Genomic DNA, 24,701 nt, shown 5'->3' on the forward strand with positions numbered 1-24,701 from the left:
GTTAGTCATTTATGGAATATCAATGACCTCAAAAAGAATTGTGGGGGGTGGGGAGGATCTTTTCCACTTGCAAAAGCTTATTGGTGTGGTTGCCTCAAAGTGATTTGGGAAGTTACCAAGGGAGGAAGTTTTTACAGACCCAAATTTGAATGGGCAGCTGCCTTGTATGTAGGGATGGGGGAGAAATTGGATTCAGTTCATTTAAAGGTGAACTTGATCTAATTTGTACTTTCCAAAACAATGTGAACCAAAACACAACAATCTTTTGAAATTAGCGCTTCTCTGAATTTTGCAATGCTGTTTTTATACACAAATGCATAAACGAGGATAAAGTCTGTGAATAAATACATATATTACTGAAAATAGCATTAAAAATGTATTGAGGAAAATTGCTATTCAAAAATGTATGTATTAAGAGAAATTGCATTAAAATACTGATGAATTTTCATGAGGACTTTAAAAAACCACAAACTGATGTGGAAATAATGGAGAACTGAACTTAAGATTGGAAAAATGAGCAAGAGAGACAGGTGCACTCATCCCTACAGATATCTTGCAAGGTGCACATATTTTCACTGCACGTATCCTATAATAATGTGCCACAGAAGAACAGCGGGGATGACCTCAGAGATGCCCAGCATGCTTTAAGTTGAGGGACCACTGAGCTGGTTTCTGCAAAGGATGGATAAGGCAATTTTGCATGCTATCCGATCAAGTAAAGAGAGTGTTATCAGCTAGCCTACAACATTGCCTTATCCAGCTCTTGCAGAAAATGATTCAGTGGTCCCAGACACACAAAGAGCTGTCCCCCAGTTCAAAAAAGATGGGCCTTAGTAAATTGCTTCCAATGCATCTTTGAGGTTTAGTATTTGGCTTCATTCCTGTGCTAGTATATTTCCCCTTGGTATGCTGCAAAAAGCCACAACTGACCCTGTCTATGTATTCTAATGGGTTAAGTGACACCAAGAGGAGGTTCGAAGTCTTATATGTACAAGTTGAACAAATACACAAAAACAAGGCAAATCAAGGTAGATGTGTTGGCCCATAAAGCAATATTGTTGTTAGGCCAGGCAAGATGTCTATTCTTTGAGGGAGCATTCCTTCCAAACTGCTAGAAAAAGCTACTCAGTATGGCTTTTTTTTAACCTAGCACCACCAAAAACTAATCTCCAGGTTTGTTAAAGAAAAGCTAGGCAGTTTGTATAATATTTCTCTTTTTCCAACTACCATAGTTGTGCGCATACCATATGTTTAAAGCACAAGACTTTCCTCTGCCAAAGAATCCTGGGAGCTATAGTTTTTGTTCAGAGTGCTGGGAATGGTAGCTCTGTGAGAGGTGAACTACAGTTCCCAGGATTCTTTGATGGAAGCCATGTGCTTTAAATATATAATGTATACGCAGCCCAAGAAACATTCTTCTGGCCTGATGACGTATTCTGGAGAACTTGAAAGCCTCCATGCTGTTTTGTGATGTCTTGATTAGTCTAATAAACTTATTGCCCTAATGTGGATTTTTTAAACAAAAACAGGAGCCTTTCTGTTCTGGAAAGTGAACTCACAGTGCTATTGTCATGTGTACAATCATCTGAAGATTGAGATCTGAAAGTGGGTTGGGGAGTCCTGCTGTTTTCAAACAGAACAGTGTGCTGATTGCCTTGGCATCTGTGATATCACGAAGCAGTCTTTTTCTGGAACAGTTTTTCAGCTTGGAAACAAAAGGATTGGGTTAAAATGTCAGGCACTAGCAGCTGGTGGGTTCATGTCAGTGGGGCAGTGGAATCCACTTTGGGTTTTAGTCCAAATAGATTGGATTCCACTGCTCCACTGACATGGACCCGATGTCAAGTGTCATAGGAGTGTTTCAATATGAAAATAATAGTTTAGGCCAGGGATGGGGAACCTGTGACCCTCCCAATGTTTTTGGACTCCAACTCCCACCTAGAGATGTGAAGATCTGGAAAAAATGGGGGAAATTGCTATTTTTCCTGGTTTCTCCCCCCCCCCATTTTTTCAAATTTTCTGGGCCTTCACATCTCTAGTCCCATCAGGATTTTAAAGCATCCTGATATAAGATTCTGACTTGTAAAATGAAAATTAGACATTCTCCATCTTATGTGTGATGGGGGACCTGTGGTTTAAAGAGGCTGTATAAAGGCATAGATGACAACATTCAGATCTCTTATCTGCCAGCAGAGAGTGCAGCTCTGAACATGGAGGTTCCACTGAACTCTCATGGTGACTGGTTGTAGAACAAACGGGCCTGCAACAAAATTTTGCAGTGCACAGTGCTTCTGTTCATAGAGTCAGCCAGCCAACATTACCTTCTTCCAGGGTTCTCCATTCCATTCCCACCAGATTTTCAGAACCCAAGTAATTAATTTCTGGCCCGGTACCAGTGAATGGTCAGGTTGGGCACTGTCCTGAGGGCCCAGGAGTTTAAAGGGGCCCTTTACTACCGGGTCTGGTCACCTCCTTCCATCTTCATTGTAGGAGGGGGGACTGTTGGTGCCGATGTCCTGCCCAGAGGTGATGGATTCAGACGGAGTCGAGGTGATGTATTTTTCTCTTTTTATTAAAGTTATAGATACATCCAAAGTGGTGTGCTTCATGTACCTGTCTATTCTGACTCGCTACTTTCCCTAACTATCCTAGCTAATCAGTCTCTGCAGTATTTGGGGAGAGTTGACTCAGCACTTTGCCTTGGGAGACACTGACTTAAGTAGGGAAGGTTTTGGCTCATAAATGGCAGCTCTGCCTGAGTTCCACCCTCTGAAAGTCTCTCTTCTCGCGCGGGGCAAGGGGGGGCAAGTCTCAGATGATCCATCTGACAGCGGGGCTTTGCTAGGTGATAGCGTGGTCTCTAGAAGCGGGATGCTGATTGGCTGGGAAGCATTTGAAGTGCTTGGCAGGGATTCCTGCCCAGGAATAGATGGCACGGGTGGAGAGTCGCATCCCAACTGCTCAGGCGTTGGACTCACAGGCGGGGCAGGAGCTTCCTCGGTGGAAGTGCTGGGCAGGGGAATTTGTGGGCTGCCAGAACCCTCCCCTTTCTCCTTTCCTTCAGCTCCCCAAGGAGCCTCGTCCTCATCTGACCCCCCTCCCTGATCTAACTCTCCCTTCGCCTGGGACACAACAGCTGATTATTCTGCAGTAGATAAAATAACTGGAGTTAACTAAATGGTTTGCTCTGACAAAAGATGGAGATCCCTTCTGACAAAAAATACTCATCAAGCTCTTTTACATGGTTTTCTTTTGAGATGGGTTGTAACTCAGTGGTAGAGCACATGCTATGCATGCAAAAGGTCCTGGGTTCAGATTCTAGCATCTCTAGTTAAGGCTGGGGAAGACCCTTGCTGAAAACCTGGAGAGCCACGGCCAGTCATTGTAGACCAGCCTTTACGAACTTGGTGCCCTCCAGAATGTGTTGGCACTGCACCTCCCCATCAGCCCCAGCCAGCATGGCTAAAGTTGAGGAAGGCTGGTGAAAACAGTACTAAGGCTAGATTAACCCGCGGCAGGGGTAGCCAACATGACTACTCTTGATATAGTCCAAGAACTTACTGGACTACAACCAGTGGTGGCTGGTGTCCATTGGGACTGGTGGGGCGGAAAGCAGGCAGCCCAATGGTAGGTGGATCCAGAGCCAATGACAAGCTAGACAATGCTAGATTGGCCCCCATCATCCTTCCTGCTGATTTCTACAATGGCAGCGTTGAGACTATGGAGGAGGAAGCTGACAGCCAGTGCTGTACCCTATATTGGTTGTAAGCAAGCAGGTAGGGACTGGTTGAGAGCAGACTGAGGTTGGTAGGGCAGTGCCCACTTGCCCTAATGGATCAACTATTACAGACTACAACTGTCATCATCCCTGACTATTGGCCATGCTGGCTGGGGCTGATGGAAGTTGGAGTCAACAACATCTGGAGGGCACCTTGTTGGCTATATCTGACCCATGGGCTGACTCTTTATAAGCCAGCTTCCTATGTTTGGGGTTGGGTGGTACCTCTCAGTGGTGAGGAATAGCACCATCCTAAACACAGTTCAGGAGATGTAATTCCTGTTTACCTCAAGAACACTTACTTAGGAATAACATCACACTGCTCCCTCCATGGGCCCACCTCCCTCAGTGAGTCTGCCTTCTCACTGAAGCAGGTCCAGGAGGTTCTTGTCAGCGGGCCCCCAGCTGGGGTGTGGAACCTTGACAGATGCCTGACCGTGCTGATCCTTGACACCGGTCATGCTTCCCATTTTAATCATATGTCCAATAGGGCCATGCTCTTAGGTCAGGGGAGGAAAGAAGAAGATAAGTTCTCAAAGTACATGTATCAATTATGGGAAGTGTTCTACATGGATCTGCCTCTGAAGAGTCTTGATATACTTCCCATCGGTATAAAGTGACACCACCAGTTACTGGCTTTGTGTATTACACCAATTTTACAACAGTTTCACTGGCTCCTGATTGGTTTCTGAGCTGGTTCTAAGTGCTGATTCTTGACCTTTTTAGTTTTAAATTGATCTGGGTCCTTGATGCTTGGAAGGATCATCTTCATCCATATGTGCCTGCCTGCACATTAAGATTTTCCAGGGAGCGAGGGGGTAAAAGTTGTTCTGCATTCCCACTCTCTCTCTGGTGGCTATGCATAGCAGAGCCTTCTCAGTAGTGGCACCAGCATTGTGGGACCTCCTCTCTAGAGATGCATGTCTTGCATTTTCCTGATTGAGCTGGTTTTAAAAGGGGATTGGACAAATTCATGGAGGAAAAGCCTATCCGTTTCTACTCGTCATGGTGGCTATATGCAACCTCTAGGTTTAGAACCAGCATGTCATTGGATACTAGTTGCTGCAGGGGGTGGAGTCAGCAAATAGCAAAGGAGGGCCATTACTTTCATGTCCTGTTTCTGGACATTCCTTGAAGCATCTGGTTGACCATTGTGGGAAGCAAGATGCTGGACTAGATAGACCTCTAGTCTGATCTGGTTGCCTGTAAGAAGCCTGGCTAAGACTGTTATTCTGGGATACTTTGGGACCATTTACACACCCGTCATGGATCTATATTACTAGCTGCTATACTTATTAATAATTCTGCTGCTGTTTATATTGTAGGGTTTCATTATTTGGCGCATTGTATCAGATTTTAACATAAGCCACCTTTGGGATTGTTGTGTGAGTGTGTGTGTGTGTGTTTTCAATAGAAAGGTGGGATGTGAACACTGACATAAAATAAACCTGAGGATCTCAGATAGACTTAAAGAGCTGTCTTGACTTGCTTTTGTTCTGTAGGCTCCAGTAGTTTAAGCAGCCTCTTTGGTTGTCTAGTTTATGACACTATAATAACCTTGTTTTGTAGTATGGCTGGTAATTTGCTGAACCTTTCCTGACTTGCTTATCAATTATGCTCTTGCCAATGCCTGACTAAGCATTGAGTTGCATCTCCTGCAGCGTCGCTCTACCTAGTCAGCACACTGGCTCTCGATGGGTGACTTGGACATCAGAAGGAGGGTGGCGCTACCTCCCAGGCTAAAATCCACACGTTTAGATGTCTGATCACTTGACGGCAACATGGCCTGTGGGATTAGACAAACAGAAATGATCTCCCTCTACTTCAGTCTCGATATTGTAGCCAGAGGAGGATGTTGCAGTGGTTAATTAGTTTTAATAAGCCTTGATTATTACGGAGGACATGTTTTAATAAATCTAACAACCATCCCAAGGTGCTTTATCATGCACTTTCTGTATTGGAGTGATAGTGTTGATGTGAGTATTATGTGTCTGCGCAGCCTTGGACCGAGGGGTCAGTCAATGGATATGGGACGAGGGACCATGCGGATAACAGCAAAGAAATTTTACCTTCCTTTGGAATAGTACTTTATATTTCAAATGTATTAATAAAGCAACCAAATACAGGTTGTAGCCAAATAAAAACCACAAATATTAATTATACATGAGCATAAAAAACTATCAAGTCAACAACATACAACAATAAAACATACACAAGAAACAAAATCTTAAATCTCAAGACGGACCACGTTTTCATGTCTAAGCTGAGCAGCCTTCACTGCGCATTTAGCCATATTGTTTGTTTGTTTTTAAAATTTATATGCCACCCTTTCTCCCAGATAAAGCCCAGGCCAGCATTGCAAACCTGTCCATATTGGACAGCAAACTTTTGATCTTATCCATATCGCTGAGGGTAGGAACCACCACTAAACATTTTCCTAAGTATTTTTGCCTGCGTGTTTCATACAATTTACAATGTAGCATATAGTGTGTGGTGTTCTCTACATATGGGCTGGTGCAGAGGCACTGGGATGTAGTACTTTAGGGGGGAGAAACCAGTTTCAATCATTTGATTTTTAAATCTTACATGAGATGGGGAGTCAGAATGGCCTATTCTAACTTGAAAATTATGATTCAGACTCTGAGGTGCTTCCATCAAACTGTTAGGGCCCTCCAATATCAGGCACCTGGGAAAAACCTAAAAGTTCACGAAAGTTTATGTTGAAATAATAGTCTATATTAAAACATAGGTTAATATAGTATATGAACAGATAACTTGATCTTTAAACTTGCTGCTAAATTATGAAATACACTGTTGTGTGTTTTTCTTCAGAGGGGAGAGGAAAATATCTAATGGGAGGGCAAAGGATGGGATCTCTTTTGCTCATAGAGTGAAAGAGCCTCAGCTTAGTGGTAGAGCACATGTTCTGCACACAAAAGGTCCCAGGTCCAGTTCCCAGCATTCAGTGGCAGCTGTTGGTTGCATGTCACTGGGGCAGTGGAATCCACTCAGCATTTTGGTCTGAACTTTCAAGGAGCTGTCCAAGGCTCTTGCAAGTTCAGAGTAAAACCCAAAGCGGATTCCACTGCCCATTTGACAATATATTTTTATATTGTTTCAAATTTTTAAATTGTGTTTTAAATTGTGTTTTAAAAGATGTATTTTAAATTGTATTTGTTTTTAGTTACTGTAAACCGGCCAGAGGGCTTCGGCTATGGGGCGGTATACAAGTATAATAAATAAGTAAGCCTCCAGCCACCTTTGCCAGCATTTCCAGGTAGCCTGGGTGAAACTCTCTTGTCTTGACACTTTGGAGAGTTGGTACCAGTCACTGTTAGACCAGAGATGGACAAGCTGTGGCCTGCCACCTTTCTTCCAATGTACACATTTTTGCAAGCAATTTTCTTTAATATTTACATTTTCCACATATTTCCCAATAATATACGCTTTTTTGGGATTGGTGTTGGAGAATTGCATCACAACATTTGGAGAAGTGTGGATAGCTGTGTTTTGCTCTGCATGTTGTTTTCAGGAGCTACAGATGAGGCAAGTTCTCAGTAAAATGTGAACTGAACCCAATTTCTCCCCCATGCCTATAACGAAACAAAAGAACTTGGGAAGAGGAGGCACAAGGATGGCTAAAAATGGTTAAAATGGTCACCCTCCCAAAAAAATAATTGGATCAAAAAGGGGTGGGGAAGGGGAACTTTAAAGCTCCTTTAAAGACAGGAAATAAAAGCACTTTGAGCATATTTGTGTGAAAAAGTGGCATATAAATTCAAGTAATAAATAAATAATAATATATCCCTCCCAGTGATATATTATAATCATAATATATTTTCCTCCAAGGAGTTCAAAGTGGTGTACAAGGTTCTTCTTCCTCTCCGTTTTATCCTCACAACAACCCTGTGAGGTAGGTTAGGCTGAGAGATAGTGGAGATAGAGAGATAGTGACCCAAAGTCACCAGTGGGCTTCATGGCTGAGTGGAATTCGAATCCTGGTCTCCTAGGTCATAGTCCAACACTAACCATCGCAGAGAAGGCAACCAGCAGAATTAAAGACAGACTTCTTAAAATGTACAAAGTGCTTTATAGGTCCTTTTCTTGTCGTTTTCACCTTGCTACGTCGGGCTTTGTTGTAATCCATGTTGAAATGGAGAGGTATTCTTTTAGGTTGACCTCCCCACTCATTTTACCTGTGTCCATGTTAGATATTAATAAAGCCAGTGTTAGCAGTCTTGGAAGAACCGGCTGCCTGCGTAGGATCCCTGCGTGGGGTTTGTATCTTAACAGAGAAGGTGGAGGCATTTGGTTGAGCTGTGGTGTCTGTGGGAGGTGGCATGATGACATTAATCAGACATCAAGAGGAGGCAAGTGGCAGAGGCAGAAATCAGACATCTGAGTATTATCCTTTTTGGAGAACAATCTGGTTTGACTGACTTGCCTGTTTATCCAGAGTTGTTGTGCTGTGTCTCTGTTGTGTTTCAACATTTTTTTCTCTTGGTGGAAACAAGTTGCATCATAGATAATTGGTCTGTGACGTGATGCATCTGTGGGCAGACATCAGACTATTAAGGGATGCCGATGTGTTAGAACAGGAAGCACAGAAGCCACTGAGGATGGGATTGGTTTAAGCTCTGTGAGTTGAGAGTGAAGGCCGGCAAAAAGAAACCTTTGTTTGGAGAGAGGGAGAGAGAGAGAAAGAGAGACCAAAATCAAGGTAGGTCTTTCTGACTAGGTTGCAGGCAAAGAGAGTAAATAAATGTTGCTTGGCTGCTTGATGTCAGAGATGTAAGTTGGAAAGAGACCCTTTTGTTTGGATTTGGCAATCCGCATACTTTGAGCTGTTCCACTGAGTTGAACAGGAATACATTGCGCTTAAGTTATCAACAAGAAACTTCATCCGACAGAATGGAGAAGCAGCAAATGTTCAGCTCTTCAGTCTTTTCAGATCTGGGGCTTACCTTTTTACCTTAACACGGTAACTTCTGGCTGTGTACCTCTACCAGATGTACCCACCACTGGTCTTCAAGTGACTGACAGGTTGCTCACTAATGCACGTGTGTCTGACCCTTGTGGTAAGGAGTGAACTAATAGCAATTTCCTAGCTTTTCAGTAGGTTGGCTTGCCAGTAGTGGGGGCGGAGGAGGCATGGCTGGGCTTGCTTTCCCAGGCTTTTTTCCAATCAAAGGGATTTAGTAAAAACCTTTGCTTTGGAGATAGGTACAACAATCAGCAGCTCCTTGCTGATTGATTTATGGTTTCAAGGCATTAGTCCTGTTGTTGAGAGAAGGCTGTTCTCTTCAAATCAAGCTTCAAAGTGAGGATTTGCATTATAAATTTTATAAGCTAGTTCAGTGCTCAAATGCATTCATTTTTGTTGTTTTGCAAGACTAAGACCTGTTTCCCTATTTTGCAACGGCCAAGGATCACTAGTAAAATATGCCACAGACTGACCCGCTAATCTTGAGTGGGTAACTGCCATGTTCTCTTCATGATGGGAAGCCTGTAGCCCTCCACATGTTGTTGGATTATAACTCCCATCATGCCTGACCATTGGTCATGCTGGCTGAGGCCGATGGGAGTTTTGGTTCAACATATTTCAAAGGCCACATGCTCCCTATCCCTGCGCTAGTTAATATCCATGCACCAAAACAATGGCTAGTAGTAGTCATACGGATGTAAAAGACTCTTGAACATAGAAAGAGACTGCTGGATCAGACCAATGGCCCATCTGATCCAGCATCCTGTTTGCACAGAGGCCAAGCAGATGCCTGTGAAAATTTTGCAAGCAGGATCTGAGCACAACAGCCGTCTCCCCCCCGTAGTTTCCAGCTACTGATATTCAGAAGCATACTACCTCTGACAGTGGAAGCAAAGCATAACCATCATGGTTAGTAGCCACTGATGGCCTTATCCTCCATGAATTGATTTGGGATGCAGGGAGAAAGAGATCTACAATTACACTTAAAACCCTGGAGAGGGGGCTTATTATTATTTATGTTTACCTAGTAGCTGTTTGCAAGAGTTTCAAAGCTAATCAAATGCACAATACAATTGATGAAAAACAGAATAATTACAAACGAAGTACAATGCAAGGTAAACAAACCATTAAAAAAATTCTCCATTTCCCAGCATAGGTCTAACCACCTCAGACAGTCCCCCCAAGTGTGTGTGTATGTGGGAGGAAATATCCCCAGCTGCTGCAAAGGGGGGGAAATTAACACTCAAGTGTCTAGGAAAAGAGAAACGTCTTTGCCTGATGCTGAAAATATGTGAATTTCAGGTGCACCCAAGGAAGCCTTCCTGGTGAAGGCATTCCATAGAGAGGGAAGCAGGCATGTTTGGAAAGGCCTCTTCCCTTGTTGCCACCCTCAGGATAGTTATGAAATAATACAGTATTTTAGCCTAGTGGAAGTTGTAACCTGACATTCATGTTTGCGGTCCAGGAAAGTAGCCCAGCACATTTGTGGGTTAATCTGCAGGGAGCTGACATGTGAAAGGTCTTGCCGTCGTGGCCCTCAAACAGGCAACCCTATGCACACTTAAGTGGGAGTAAATCCCAATGAGAGTCTTTTGAGTGGACAGTTAAAATAGCTTTTGTACCCCATGTACATCTCCTACAGTCCCTGGAGCATTTGATGCGGAGAGGTTATTTAATTTTTATTTCTAGGATTTCTGAGCTGCCCTTCACCATAAAGTCCCAAGGCAGGCTGCAGTGTCCTGTTAAATGTATATTGAATATGCTTTAAATGTATAGTGTGGATTTAAATCTATGGTGTGTGGACCTGCATTCAAAATTGCACAAAAGCCAGCATTTTGATGTAAATCTACATGTCTTTAAAAAGCGTGCCTGTGAAGGTTGAGATGATTAGGGAAAGACTCTCAGTGGGCTATCACTATAACCTGTATTACTAATAGCCAGTCACCTGTGGAGATTTACACTGCACTTTTAAAACATTCTTTTCTGGAAGCTCAAATGATTACAAAATAGCGCTCATTTTTAAAAATTTGAGTGTTTATCCCTTGCTGTGACTGGCTGCCTCTAACATCTGGTGACAAAGGAATACAGTTTAACTAGCTCTACAGTTTGACTAGCTGTTTGGCTATGCGCACGGCCTCGAGCAAGGCTTGACCTTCCTATTTCTCCACACACACACCACCCCTTATGGGCCTTCTCAGCTTCGCTTTATCAAAGCTCCATGTTTGAAGCTGGGGGGGGGGAGAAAAGGCTGCCAAGTCAGCAATTTTGGAGAGCTTTATTTTTGAGCTGAGTTCAACTTAATTGGTATGGGTGTGTGTATGGTGTGGAGCGGGGAGGAGGCAGAGTGACAAAGGTTAGTTCACCAGAGTGTCTTGCGTCTGCCTCTGGATTTAGCCTCCTGGCTTGTTTCCATTAAAAAAAACACATATGTCATCCATGAGTCAGCATTTTTGGAGTCTGTGGGGGTAAGGAGCCACTTCTTTAACCCTTTTTAGCTGGTCACAAGAGTGTAAATGCTGGCTTGTGTGGGATACCTTTTTAAAACTAATTTCTGTTTTTTTAAAAAAATTAAATGTTTAATTTCAAATTTAACAAAGGGGGAAAAGGAGATTTTTTTTAAAAGAAAAAAGAAAAAAAATATAATCCAACACCATCCTCTCCCATTAAGGATACAATACCCACCGGTACATCCATTTTAAGTTAAATATATGTTAATATAAGCCCTCCAGATGTCCAAATAGGTATCCACATGAAATTGATGTCTATAAGTTGTAGGAAGGGAAGGGTCTATCTGTTTCATTTCTCTCTGGTTTGTTCCATCTTAAATTCAGTTCTCCACATTTCTGCAGCAATTCCGCATGAAAATCCTCCAGCATTTTAGTGTGAATTTCTCCTAATAAACACATATTTTAAAGAAATTTCTTGTCATATAATGCATTTTTGTATGTTATTTTCTCTCATATATTCATGTTTATGCAGGCTTTCCCCTAACATACACACTTTTGTAACAGTGTTTGTTTGGCGAGCTGAATTGCAAAATTTGAATCAGTGTGACTTTTGAAGGATGGTTGTGTTCAGTTCTCATATTGTTTTGGAAAATACATATTTGATAGATTTTGGTTAAATGTGAACTGAAAAGAATTTCTTGCCCATCTCTAATAAGTAGTATGTTCAAACGTAGCCAGGGCAGTGAGGACCTCAGACCACTGTGTAATAGATGGTTTATTGTTGTTGTTGTTATAAAATATATTAAAACAAAATAGAAACACATTAAAACAAAACATCTTTTTTAAAAAGCTTTGTTGTTCAAGTTGATTATGGCGACCCTGTGAATTGGCGACCTCCAGTAGCATCTGTTATTGAACCCTGTTCAGATCTTGTAAGATTTTTTTTAAAGCTTTAAAAACATCTTAAAAAGCAACTCCAACGTAGTCACATAATGGGATAAGGTCTCTAATTAAAAGGCTTGTTGAAAGAGGAAGGTCTTCAGTAGGCGCTGAAAAGATAACAAAGATTGTGCCTGTCTAATATTTAAGGGAAGGGAATTCCACAGGGTAGGTGCCACTACACTAAAGGTCCGCTTCCTATGTTGTGCGGGACAGACCTCCTGATAAGATGGCATCTGCAGGAGGCCCTCACCTGCAGAGTGCAGTGATTGACTGAGTATATAAGGGGTAAGATGGTCCTTTCAGGTATCCTGGTCCCAAGTTGTATAGGGCTTTGTACACCAAAACCAGAACCTTGAACTTAGCCCGGTGGCAAATGGGCAGCCAGTGCAATATTTTCAGCAGTGGGGTGACATGTTGGCGATGTCCCAGTGAGCAGCTTACCTTTCCAGACTCAAAGTATGTCTCTTAGCAACCATAAAACTTTAAAAAAGTTTAATGAGAGCCTAGTAAAGGGGAAGATGGAATAAATAGCTCTGCTCATCCCTCAACTCACAGATGAGTTCTGTTCTCATGCTTTAGGGAAGGGCTGTAGCTCAGTGGTAGAGCATCTGCTTTGCATGCAGAATGTCCCCGGTTCAGTCTCCAGCATTTCTAGGTAGGGCTAGGGAAGATTCCCTGCCTGAAAACCCTGGAGGGTCCCTGCCCCTGCCAGTCATTGTAGGCAGTAATGAGTTGCTAATGAGCTGTAATGATGGACCAATAGTCTGACTTGGTGTAAGGGCTCCCAGTGTTCCTTACAGCATCAGTTAGAATGGTCATGATTTGCCTCAGGGAACGTGTAAGGCACTTTTAAACATTACACATTAACACGTCCATTTTTGAGTGTACTGTCAAAATGGCAGACGTCAGTCCTGGAACTCTGATGGGCGTAGCTGTATGAGAGGTATGCTTTCAAGTAAGGTTTGTCGCCTTTGCACATCACATTTTGTTGTTGTTGTTGTTGTTATGTGCCTTCAAGTCGATTATGACTTACGGTGACCCTATGAATCAGCGACCTCTAATAGCATCTGTTATAACCCACCTTGTTGAGATCTTGTAAGTTCAGGTCTGCGGCTTCCTTTATGGAATCAATCCATCTCTTGTTTGGCCTTCTTTTTCTACTCCCTTCTGTTTTTCCCAGCATTATTGTCTTCTCTAGTGAGTCACATTTTTTTATGTACACTTTTTAAAAAAAGTAATTTTAAAGGGCCTAAAGAGAAACACTCTGCAGGTTTTGACCATGAAGGTGTATTAATAGCTCTTTGCACAGGAAAGATAGCAGCATGTCTTAGAAGTGAAAACCCACTTTTTAACAATTGTGTGTATTCCTACAGTCTGAAGGAAATCCCCCCTTTTAATATTTTTATTGAAATGCAATACTTTTACAAAAACAATACTAACACCCAAACAAAAATAATAAAGTAACATTCCAAAAATAACATAAGGTCCTTTAAAAAAAACACCCCGCTGTAATTTGAGTTACTTAACCTGCAGTGTTCTCATGTTGGGTCTTAGAGTTCTATCATTCTTGTTTTCTAAGCACTAGTCAAAAAAGGAAAGTGTCCGCCCTTCCGCCATGCTTTGTCCAGTCTGATTTATGAAGGACGTAGCTGCTTGTCTAGAGTGGTTACGGCAGGTGTGGGAAACCTCTGGCCCTCCAGATGTTGAATGAATGGCAGCTTCCATCTACCCCAGCATGCATGGCCAATGACCAGGGATGCTGGGAGTTGTAGTTCAGCAACATTTGAAGGGCCAGAGGTTACAGCTTAGCAGTCTTCCCTGGAGATCTTGTAAAATGCTGCTTTGAGCACGTGACCCATGCCAGTATAAAGTGGAGGCTGCTTCTCCTGGTAAATGCATTGCCTCTGCATTTCAGAGGGTTCTTTTACGGTATTGTTTTGATATGTTTTATCCATTTACAAATCTGGCCTGTTGCAAGTATGTATCCTGGGTTTTGATTCTGTGACGTTTTAATGTACTTACCCCTCCAAAATGCAGGGTCATTCCTTATTAGCATCTTCACTGTGTTTTCTACAATAAATCGCTCGAAGCAAAAATCTAAAAATATGCAGGGTGATAGAAAACAATGGACAACTAATCTGAAGGTGGTGTTTTTGCCACTATATCCCACTTAGAGGGACATTTTTGCAGGCTTCCCCAACCTGGAACCTTCCAGTTGTTGTTTGACTACAGCTCCCATCATTCCTGATCATTGACCACGTTGTGGCTGATGGGAGTTGGAATCCATCCACTTCTGAAGGGTGCACCAAGTTGGGGCAGACTGTTTTGAATGTTATGGCTTGTGGCTTTTGAAGACATGTTGGAGAATGTGTTGTTTCTTGTCATTTTTTCTCTCCATGCTCCATCTTTGGTAATTTACAGTTTGAAAAATAGGAGTTTCTGGTGCCACTAATTATATCTTTTAATTTCATGGGGAACAGCTTGTTTAGTGCTGACAGCCACATCAAAAATAGATGATAAGCCCTTGGGCTTATTAACTTTGCATGTTATTGCTGGATGTAATTAACTTTTTGAAAGCTCCACCGCAGTAAAGAAATGGGAAGCTGTGGTTGCTGGTTGCCTTTTTAGTAGTGATTATTCTGGAATTACCATACAACTGAAAACATTTTCGTATGAGAGTCCTGGTGTGGTGCAGTGGTTAAGAATATAGCTGTGAGTGAGCAGAAGCTTTTAGTTCAAATCCTGGCTCTGGCAAGAATTCACTTTGGTGGCCTTTGGTGAGCTTTGGCTATGGGGCGGTATACAAATGCAATAAATAAATAAATTTAGTGGATTTCCTTGTGTTGTCCTCATTTTCCATCTAAGGGTGAAAACAGGATTGTTTGGGATAATCTAATTGAAGTGTTTTGATCTCTGGGAGCAGTGGTGAAAAGTCCTATATAAATTCTTACATATATGAATGCCAAGAGGCTGAATGATCAGCCCCTTGTTAAAAGTAAATTATCTATTGTAGTTGCATCTTCTGTAATTGGAGTTGCTGATGGAAGGTTTATCTTTTTAAATCTCCCTGCTTTATATATTACACATGCACATGCACATACACACATTACAAAATAAACTAGTAGACTGTCCAAATAAGGGCTTCTTTTTTCCCTCACTTTAATTGAGTACCGTGGCTCACTTTTGCTCCAAGCAAAGTATCTGATGGGGTTAGGCAGGGTGGGTACCATGATTTAGGGTTGTCAGTGGAAAAAAATCTTTTTTTTAATCAGCCATCTGGTTCATAGAAGCAGTTCAATTAACTGTCCAAATTAACAAATTCATCCTTTTGATACCCCTAAAGAAAATAGACTCTGTAGGGTTGTTTTTTTTAATATAGTGAAGCTATGAATGCTCCCCAATCCCAAACATACTTGGTTGTATTCAACTAAGCCCTACTCAGAGTAGACCCATTGAAATTAATGAATGTAAGCTAGTCATGATTATTAACTTAAGTGGGTCTACTCTGAGCAGATCTAGCATTGTAACTTCAATGGGTCTACTCTGAGTAGGACTAACATTGAGTACCACCCTCTGGGTTTGGCCATAATTATTCAGCAGAAAGGGGCAAGCACTCTACACATACTTAAAGTATCTTTGCATTTTCCACGGTGACAAATTGCCAGAGTGGTAGCACATGTTAATGTGTTTACAGCAAAATGCAAAAAGCAAGTCCTAAGAACATAAGAGCCCTGGTAGATCAGGCTGAAGGCGCATCCTGGCCAGTGGCCAACCACATGCTAATGGGAATTCCAAAAACAGGACCAGAGAGCAACAACATTCTCCCCGCTTGTGATTCTCAGCAACTGGCATTCAGAGGAATACTGCCTCCCACAGTAGAGGTAGAACATTGCCATCATGGCGAGTCGGTATTGAGCACCTTATTCTCTATGAATTTGTGTAATCCTCTTTTAAAGCCGTCCAAGCTGGTGGCCCTCATTACTTCTTGCAGGAGCAAATCCCATAGCTTACCTATGCACTGTGTGAAGACATCCTTTCTTTTCATCTTGTCCTGTGGCATAAATTCTTGTGAGCCAGAGCCTAGTTCATCAGTTCTGTACTGTATCTGATGAATCCCTACTCCAAGGATACTTGTGTCATAACAAATCCAATAGTCTGTAAGGTGACACAAGACTGCCGGAGTGGTATTTATGTTCCCAGGTTGAGAACCGTCAGTACTTAAATTTCTGGTGAGCAGTCCCTGATCCAAATTAAATGTTGGGTCAACATCAAACCTCTTCCTGCAAAGCTTCTTTTTAAATATATATTATCTGCTTTTATTTCTGAGTAGGTACGATTTGAGATACCTGTAAACCATTTGTTTTACAAGTCCTAGACTAACAGTGACTTGCTCATTCTGAGCCTGAGTCCACAGGTCCACTCATTTTGCAAGGCAAAAACATCTGCTCACCATAACCCAGATCTTCCTTGCCCCCATGCAGTGAAAGGGCGAGAGTTTTGCTTGACCTCATGCTCTGCCAGAGCTTGGAAGTAATTCATTAGGAAAAATGAACTACTTGTAATTTATCCATTTTTTGAGGAACGAGTGGGTAATTTTTTTACATTTTGATTGTAATAGGAGTAATTTCATTACTTTTGAGCTGTAATTGTAATGTTTCTGGCTTTACTTTGGGGCGTTACTTGGGGAGGGGGATCAGCGGAAACATTCTGCTCCTCTGATTCACGGATAAATATCACGGGCTTCTGTGCAGTGCCGCTCTTCCCTCGTGCTCTATGGGTGTTTAGGAGGTGACGAGAGAGGAGGTGGGGAGAGCAAGAAGGAGGTGGAGTGGAGAAAAATGGTTAAAAAATGGACAGTGGTGGTGAAGAATGGAGTGGAGGCAGAATGGACATGAAGAACTGTGAAGGTGAGAGGCAATGATGAATGTGTGTTTGTGTGTGTTAATACTATGTTTGCACTTGGTACGTGGGAGTAGCCCTCCTTGGCTACTTTGCTGCATTTAGGGTTTTAACTTTTTTGCACCCCAAGGGAAAATGTTAGCTTTGTGGCAGGGCAGGGTGCGGGAGATGGATGAGTGAAAGAGACTGTGCTTGCTGGCTGAGAGAGAGTGTGTGTGTGTGGGTTGCACACAGTTTGGTGCCTCCCTCTCCACCTCCACTCTCTTACCAGTGTAGAGACGAGAGACCACCACTGCTACCTAGCCATCCAGAAGTAGCAGGGCTGATGAGAGTGCAAAGAGCAGAGCCAAAAGCCTCCTCGCAGCCAGGCTTCCGGGTGAGCAAGGGGCAGGCAGAAGTTGCAGCAGCAAGCAGCCATGGTCCTAAAGAGCTACTGCTTCCAGTTTTCTTTCCTGCCCTTCCTTTTTTCATAACAACCAGGATGCATCTTCGTCTTTTGAGGAAGGTGTTCTTTGGAAGTTCTTTTGTCAAATTAAATAAAACCCCTCCCCATGGCAAATGAAAAGAGTTCCAAACAGGCACTTGTCAAAAATCATTGTATAGTTAACTTACAGTACAATATACACAAGTCTACTCAGAAGTAAGTCTCTTTATGTTTACTGGAGCTTACTTCCAGGTAAATCAAATTGGATATAGGATTGCACTAATTAGGTGAGATAAGGACTGGATGAAGGCTTGAAGCTGTACTAATTTGTACCTTTTAGTAAAAAGATGCATCAATCTGGTCAAGGCAAGTAAAATTTGATGCCTGTAATACAAGGACTAACCTGCAATCTAATGCATGTCTTCTCAGAAGTAGGTTCCATTGGGTTTAATGGAACTTACTATTGAAGCAAACACTTAACTGGAAGTAAGTCCCACTGAATCCAGTAGAGCTTACTTCTGAGTAGATATGTATTGGATTGCAGCCTTAGTTTCCTTTTGCAGCCATTTTAATTTTGCCTTCTGTATCTTCACAACAGCCCTGTGAGGTAGGTTAGGCTGAGAGTTAGGAACTCGCCCAAGGCAGTAAATAAGCAAAAGTAATGATAAGTAAAATTTTAGAATGTGAAAATACTCATGCTCAGAGTATTTTTGTTGCTGTTTGTCAAGGCTTTGTGTGTGTGTTTTTTTTATGTCTACTGTCTCATAACTTCTTTCTGCCTGAGAATGTTGTATTTCATTCAGTTACAGATGTTCTTTTTTTAAAAAAAAATGCCCAAAATCTGTGATTGTTATTTTTTTTTTAACTTGAGTTCTTTGCATGGTTTAGGGTTGGCATTGCAGGAGATCAGACTCTTGTGCATTTAACAGCTGTGGGGCAGGTAGAAATTAAATGGAGTAAGCCTTTTCTACAACGGAAATACAATTATGGGGAAAGCTCCACTTGTTAACATTCTGTCAGTCATCTTATTACTTGTATGTGCCCCCCTCCCCAGATTTATTTTGATTTGTGAATACTATGACCATTGCGATTCCCTCCCCCCACTTATCTTTGCAACAACCCTGTGAGATAGCTTAGGCTGATACAATATATGTGCATAAGCAGCGCTTGGTAGTTGTAGTTGGTACAGCATTAATGAAAAATAGTCCCTGAAATGCTGAAATGTATTCTGGTGGAGTCCAGTCCTGTATATGTCTACTCTGAATTAAGCCTCATTGAGTTAAATGGATAAATATATAGGATTGTAGATTAATTTTTACCTCTGAAAAGAACATAGCATAGTCAGACATAGCATTTAAGAGACATACTTTTCTGGCCGTGTTTGAAACAGGTGGGTAGGTGGGAAGGGAGGTATGTCAATCGAATTAGGTCATCAACATAGTGCCCTCCAGATGTTGTTGGACTACAACTCCCATTAGTCTCAGACCACATAACCAATTATCAGGGATGATGGAAATTGTAGTCCTACAACATCTGGAGAGCACCATGTTGGCTATCCCTGGTCTGTAAGGCCCCACACGTAACTTTTGTTGTTTGTTGCAATACATACAAGAACATAAGAAGAGCCTGCTGGATCCAACCAGTGGCCCATCTAGTCCAGCATCCTGTTCTCACAGCGGCCAATCAGATGCCCTAAAGGGAAGCCCACCAGCAGGACCTGAGGGCACAAGCAGCACTCTCCTCACTTGTGCAACTGATATTCAGAAGCATCCTGTCTGTGACAGTGGAAGTAGAACATAGCCATCGTTGCTAAGTGCTGCAGATAGCTTTATCCTCCATGAATTTGTCTAATCCTCTTTTAAAGCCATCCAAGTTGGTGCCTATCACTGCTTCTTGTGGTAGCAGATTCCATATGCTGTGCAAGACTACATATTTAATTGCAGGAGAAGGGATAATGTTTATTCTGGTGGATTACTTTTGATATTATTTATTTACTATTTATTAATAATATTTATTAGTTGCTTTTTTCCCAAAAAGGAACTCAGAGCGACTTACAAAAAAAAAACTGTACTCAAAGTGGCTAGTCATTGTCCATCTACAGTCTTAGCGGTTTGTGGAAAGTCCCATATTTTCTGCTTTGATTGCCCTGCTGCTCAGTCTGAGGCCTGGGTTCAGGGCATTGTACTCTGGAGGAGGTGAGGTGGTGATATGTGCATTTTCTGTTTACCTCCGTTATGTCTCTTAAGTTCTACCTCTGACAGTTCAATCATGCATATGTGTCTACCCAATGAGTTCAATAGGACTTATTCCCAGGTACAGGATTAAGTTACCTCTAAGTTACGATGTTTACAAAAAAAAAAAAAATACAAAGGCAACTAGTAAAGTACTAAAATTTGCATTTTTCTTTGATGATAGGGGACTGCCATATTGATAAAAATGTGTTTTGGTTGAAAGGGGTACTGCGGTGTTTTTTGCAGCGCAATACAGGCATGCCTTCAAGTGCCGCAATACACCTGTTCAATACTGGTGGCAACGTAATGACTGTAAAAAGACATTCGTTGTCTGAGGTGCTCTTTGAGCAAAGATGAGACATAACAGAAATGTATTACAAAAGCAGCATTTCAAGTATAAAATTTGATTTTGAGTGAAAAAGTATACGTGTGTTGGGGTATCACCATTGCTGGGGTGGGGGGTGGATGTGAGATTCTGTTCTTTTATTCTGTTAATCTTATGGATAAAAAAGAATATTCTGCTCCCCTCTGTGTGTGTGTGTGTGTGTGTGTGTTTATTTTTAATGTTGTTTTAGGCTACTTAGATGTGCAGCAGCGGAGGCCAGCACCTTGTAGGCTTTTAAAAAAGTAACTTAAGTGTGATGGTAGTGATTACTTTTGAGTAACGGTAAAGTAATCGGTTACTTTCGGAGCAAAATTACTTTTTGGGGCCATGTACCAGTAACTGTAATTTATTCCTTTTTGGAAGTAATCTTTCAAGCTCTGTGCTGTGCTCAAAGCCCAATGTGAGTGGATAAAAGGAGAGCTCTGTCTTCCTCCGCAGGTCTGAGCTGGGAAGAGGGGTGAGGGGTCATGCCTGTTGCGCTGGGTCTTGGGAGACACGCAAAGTAAAGAGGCGTCTTTCTGCTTTTGTGATGTCTCCTAAACTTGACACGCTGTTGAGGAGAATCCCTGTCCTTCTCCAGGTTTAGGAGGGATACATGGGTTCTCCCTAATGCTGCGCTCGCCAGGGTAAAAAGATACGTTCATCAATGGTGAGCTAAAGGGTGAATGTATTTGCATGCCCAGGTTTCTGCAGAGAAACAATAACATCCCAGTGCTAGTCAATCTATCTGGAAAACCTTGGGAAAGGCCATAGCTGAGTGGCAGAGCATTTGCCTTGCATGTAGAAGGTCCCAGGTTCAATCCGTGGCATCTGCAGGTACAGCTGGGAGACCCTCCCTGTCTGAAACTCTGGAGAGCCACCGCCAGTGTAGGCCTGGCTCTCTCTTGGACACAGTCCTCCTGATCCTGTCTAGAAGTGCCACAAATTCCCCACTTCGATGTGCGGAGGGAAGCACTCGGAGGCATCGCAGCAGTAAAACAGAGCATAGAAATGCCAAGTGCTGATCTGGCTTTGGGGAGTCAGCAAAAGGCATCTTTTGTAGTATGGATGACTCTGCCTTCTGTTTGTCTCGTCATGGAATTCAGCAAGTGGTTCCTAGGATCAGCTGCGTCTAGATAAAAGTCTTCCTGCCTGAGGCTCTTTTTATCTTGGCACCACTGGTCTGTGGAATAAGAAAGAGAAACTAGCTTACCAAACTTCTCCTGTCCTGGGGGAAAAGATGAAATGTGATAGATGGTCTTGCTGATGTAAGCCTAGTCTCTGTGTTTCACGGACCAGAGAGTTCATCCTGTAACTGGTTGGGCTGCTTGCAGCAGGTAGGAGGATTCCTGGTCAAGAGCAGAGGGCAATCAGCTCATATTTGAGAGAGCTTGGTGTTTTCTTTTTGGGTGTATGAGAGTGGTGGTGGTGGAAATCCCCATATTTCATGCTGGGCTAACCAATTCTGGGCAGGTTGTCTGTCTGATGCAATCCCCTGGGCCTGTGGTGGGGAGGGAAGGCTGCGTGTGTGTGTGGGGGGAAAGTCTCATCAGCTACCTTTGCTGTCTAGGGTTTGGCTCTCTCCCTCCCCCCTGTGTGTGCCTTCATCCTTGCCTCGTTGCCTTGTTCTTCCCCCCAGCTGTGTTTCTGATGCACAGCCGTCCTCCCAGGGAGGAGGGAACAGGGGCGGGGCAGGTTCCCCTTTGAAGTTCTGGCAAGTGGCGAGGAGGAGCTGGTACGATGGGAGTGTTGGGTGTGTTTTTTAAAACGGCTGTTCCTTTTCGTTTCCCAGGACGGAGGAATAAAAATCCCCCGGCAGTTGAGAAGAGGCCCAAGTTCTTTCATCCCCGTGGAAGAGGTAAGAAGCACAGCTTGAAACTTTTTTCCTCTTTCTCTTTCTGACAGCCCACCGAATCTTCCTTCCCAAAGACCACCTTTATAATGGCTGTACTAGTTCTGCAGATACAGGAATGGATTTGGAGGAAAGGGGTTGGATTGCTGGGAAGGTTAGGAGTGATCCTAACTCTTGGGGAAACTAGCCAGCAAGCGTTCAGCATCTAGTAGTCTCCAGGTGCCACAGAATGAAAGAACACATGCCAATCGATCCTATTTAATAACAGTGTTGCAGTGTATCCTTCCCCTGTAGCAGGAGTGCTCCTGTTCAGGGTTCCTGTTAGCTAGGCAGCCAGCTATGCCCCCCTGTAGGATACTCTCAGCTATGTGGAGCTCAGGCAGGATATTCTGCTTCCCTCCCCATTTTTCTTTTCAAGCACTCAACATTCCATAGCCCCTGAACATTCTCAGTCTACATTGATTCCATCTGTGAGATTTTTCTTTGCCCTCTTTTCATCATCATCATCATTATGTAAACCTTGAGGTTCCCCTGAGCATGGGGATGCCTGTCTTGTTCCTCAGTGGCCCTGTTTTGCTCAGTTTCTGTCGGCACTCGCCACCTGAGTTTGCAGGTAGAGGGAGCAATAATTTGGAAAAAGAACGTTGAAGCTACAGAAACTGGAGCTCGGTTTTTTTGTGTTGAGAAGGAGCAGAAACCCAGCATTCCTTTCTTCCACCTCCTCCACTTCCAGTCCGCTATAAGGAGGAACAGGTGTGCAATTTGCATGCATGCGTGTAACAGATGGAAACCTGTCTGGGCTTCATCACTGTTGCGGATTAGTATACGTAGAGTTGTATTCAACTGAGGCCGCGTTCACAGCATACATTTGTTCCACTTTAAACAATCATGGCTTCTCCCAAAGAATCTTGGGAAGGATAGTTTGTTAAAGGTGCTGACACTTGTTGGGTGACCCAACAAGAACTACAATTGCCAAAGTGGTTTAACTGTCAGTCCCTCTTCCAAGGGAACTCTGGAAATTGTAGCTCTGTGAGGAGAATAGGCATCTCCTAGCAACTCTCAGGATCCTTCACAAATGACACTTCCCAGGATTCTTTGGGGGAAGCCATGACTGTTCAAAGGGGAATAATAGTGGAATAAATGTATGGTGTGATTATGGTCTACTTAGAGTAGACTGATTGAAATGGATGAATCGAAGTTAGTCATGTCTATTAACTTCGATGGGTCTACTCAGAGTAGGACTAGCATTGAATAACACCCACTAGGTTTGGCTGTAGGTATTTAAGTAGAGAGTAGCACGTCTGGAGTCGAGACATTCACTGTCTCTGTTTTTCTCACCTGCAAACTGGTGTGTGTGTTGAAGAACAGAGTATTCCAGAGAAGTTTGAGGAAGATGCATGATGTAACATTGATAGGTCAAGCTTGCGGCGATGCATCTTGCCAAAGCATTACAGCCCTTGTACCATCCAGTGGGGTTGCTTATAGTCACACAGATGGGTTCCTTCTAGTGGGTTGACCACAGGTGGGTTACCTGTGGCCCTCCAGATATTTTTGGATGACAGCTTCCATCATCTCTGACTTTTGCCCATGCTAGCTGGGAATGAAGGGTGTTGGGAATCCCAGCAGCATCTGGAAGGGGCCCCATTTTCCCCACCACTGGTATAGATAACTACTAGTGTTTCGAGACCTCTTGGGGGGTTGTATTGGGAGGTAATAAAATGTCAAGCCACAGCATGGAAAGAAACTCTCCGATAACTGATGCTAAAAGTCTGTGGCAGTTTAACGGATGCATTTACTGAAGAGGAAGAGTCTACACTCCCACTTTTGAGGGGTAAAGGGAGACTGGTCCTGTTTAAGCACTTGGCATCCTTGGGCAGCTGCCAGGGCCCACAAATGATGTTTGCCAAGTCTACTCCTTTAATTTCTGGGCCCTGCTGGCTGGATTTATGCTTTTATATGTTACCCTTATATCTCACCTTTCCTGCAAGGAGCTCAAGGTGGTGTCCATGGTTCTCCCCCCCCTTTTATCCTCATAACAACCCTGTGAGGTAGGTTAGGCTGAGAGACTGTGACTGGCCGCCCAGAGACCTTCATGGCCATGTGGGGATTTGAGCGCTGATCTCCCAGGTTCAAGTCTGACACTCTAACCTGGGGTAGCCAACATGGTGCCCTCCAGATGTTGCTGGACTCTTAGCTCTCATTGGGTCTAGTCAGCGTGGCCAGTGGCCAGGGAGGATGGGAGTTGTAGCCCAACAACAGAATAAATTGTGCTGGCTACCCATAGAGATGTGAAAGCCTGGGGGAAAAAATTTTTTGAGGGAAAGAAAAACAAATTTTCCCTCCATCTTCCAGGTTTATTTCTTCTGGGACTTCACATTTCTAGCTCCCCCTGCTCTAACCACTACAACACACTAGCTCTAACCACTGGTTTAATTTCCCATAATGCCCCTGACCTAATGGGGTTTTGGGCATTGTGGGAAATTAAAAGCACTGATTGGGAGTGATTCCATCATATGCAAGTAAGCTCATCAGGGCCAACTGATCAAAGAGAGGGGCCCACCAGAGCACATTTTGCCTAGGACCCCCTCAAATCAGAATCAAGCCTGGGAGAAGGACTGTGGCAGAAGAAATTGCAAAAGATTGGGGTGGGATTGGCACTGACAGAGAATGCAAAGGCAGTAAAATCAGCAGATGATTTGGAGGTGCAGGGAAGTTATTTTACAAGTGGGACCTGCAACAAAAAGTTGCAGTGGGGAATGTTGCTGTTCAACAGGCCTGCC

General features: G+C 43.1%; 1 protein-coding gene across 4 annotated transcripts in view; it reads left to right on the forward strand.

Moving 5' to 3' along the window:
* The window catches only part of SESN2 (sestrin 2), a 56,357-nt gene that overhangs the window by 5,750 nt on the left and 25,906 nt on the right, over positions 1-24,701 (forward strand). For 2 of the 4 annotated variants that reach the window (XM_061596684.1, XM_061596686.1), the window contains exons 2-3: positions 2,491-2,550; positions 21,862-21,927. In XM_061596684.1, the coding sequence (XP_061452668.1) occupies positions 2,491-2,550; positions 21,862-21,927 (126 nt within the window). The remainder of the gene's footprint in view (positions 1-2,490; positions 2,551-21,861; positions 21,928-24,701) is intronic. The other 2 variants (XM_061596687.1, XM_061596688.1) reach the window with 1 other exon arrangement.

The sequence above is a fragment of the Rhineura floridana genome, chromosome 15 (assembly GCF_030035675.1).
Source record: "Rhineura floridana isolate rRhiFlo1 chromosome 15, rRhiFlo1.hap2, whole genome shotgun sequence".
Classification (NCBI taxonomy): domain Eukaryota; kingdom Metazoa; phylum Chordata; class Lepidosauria; order Squamata; family Rhineuridae; genus Rhineura; species Rhineura floridana.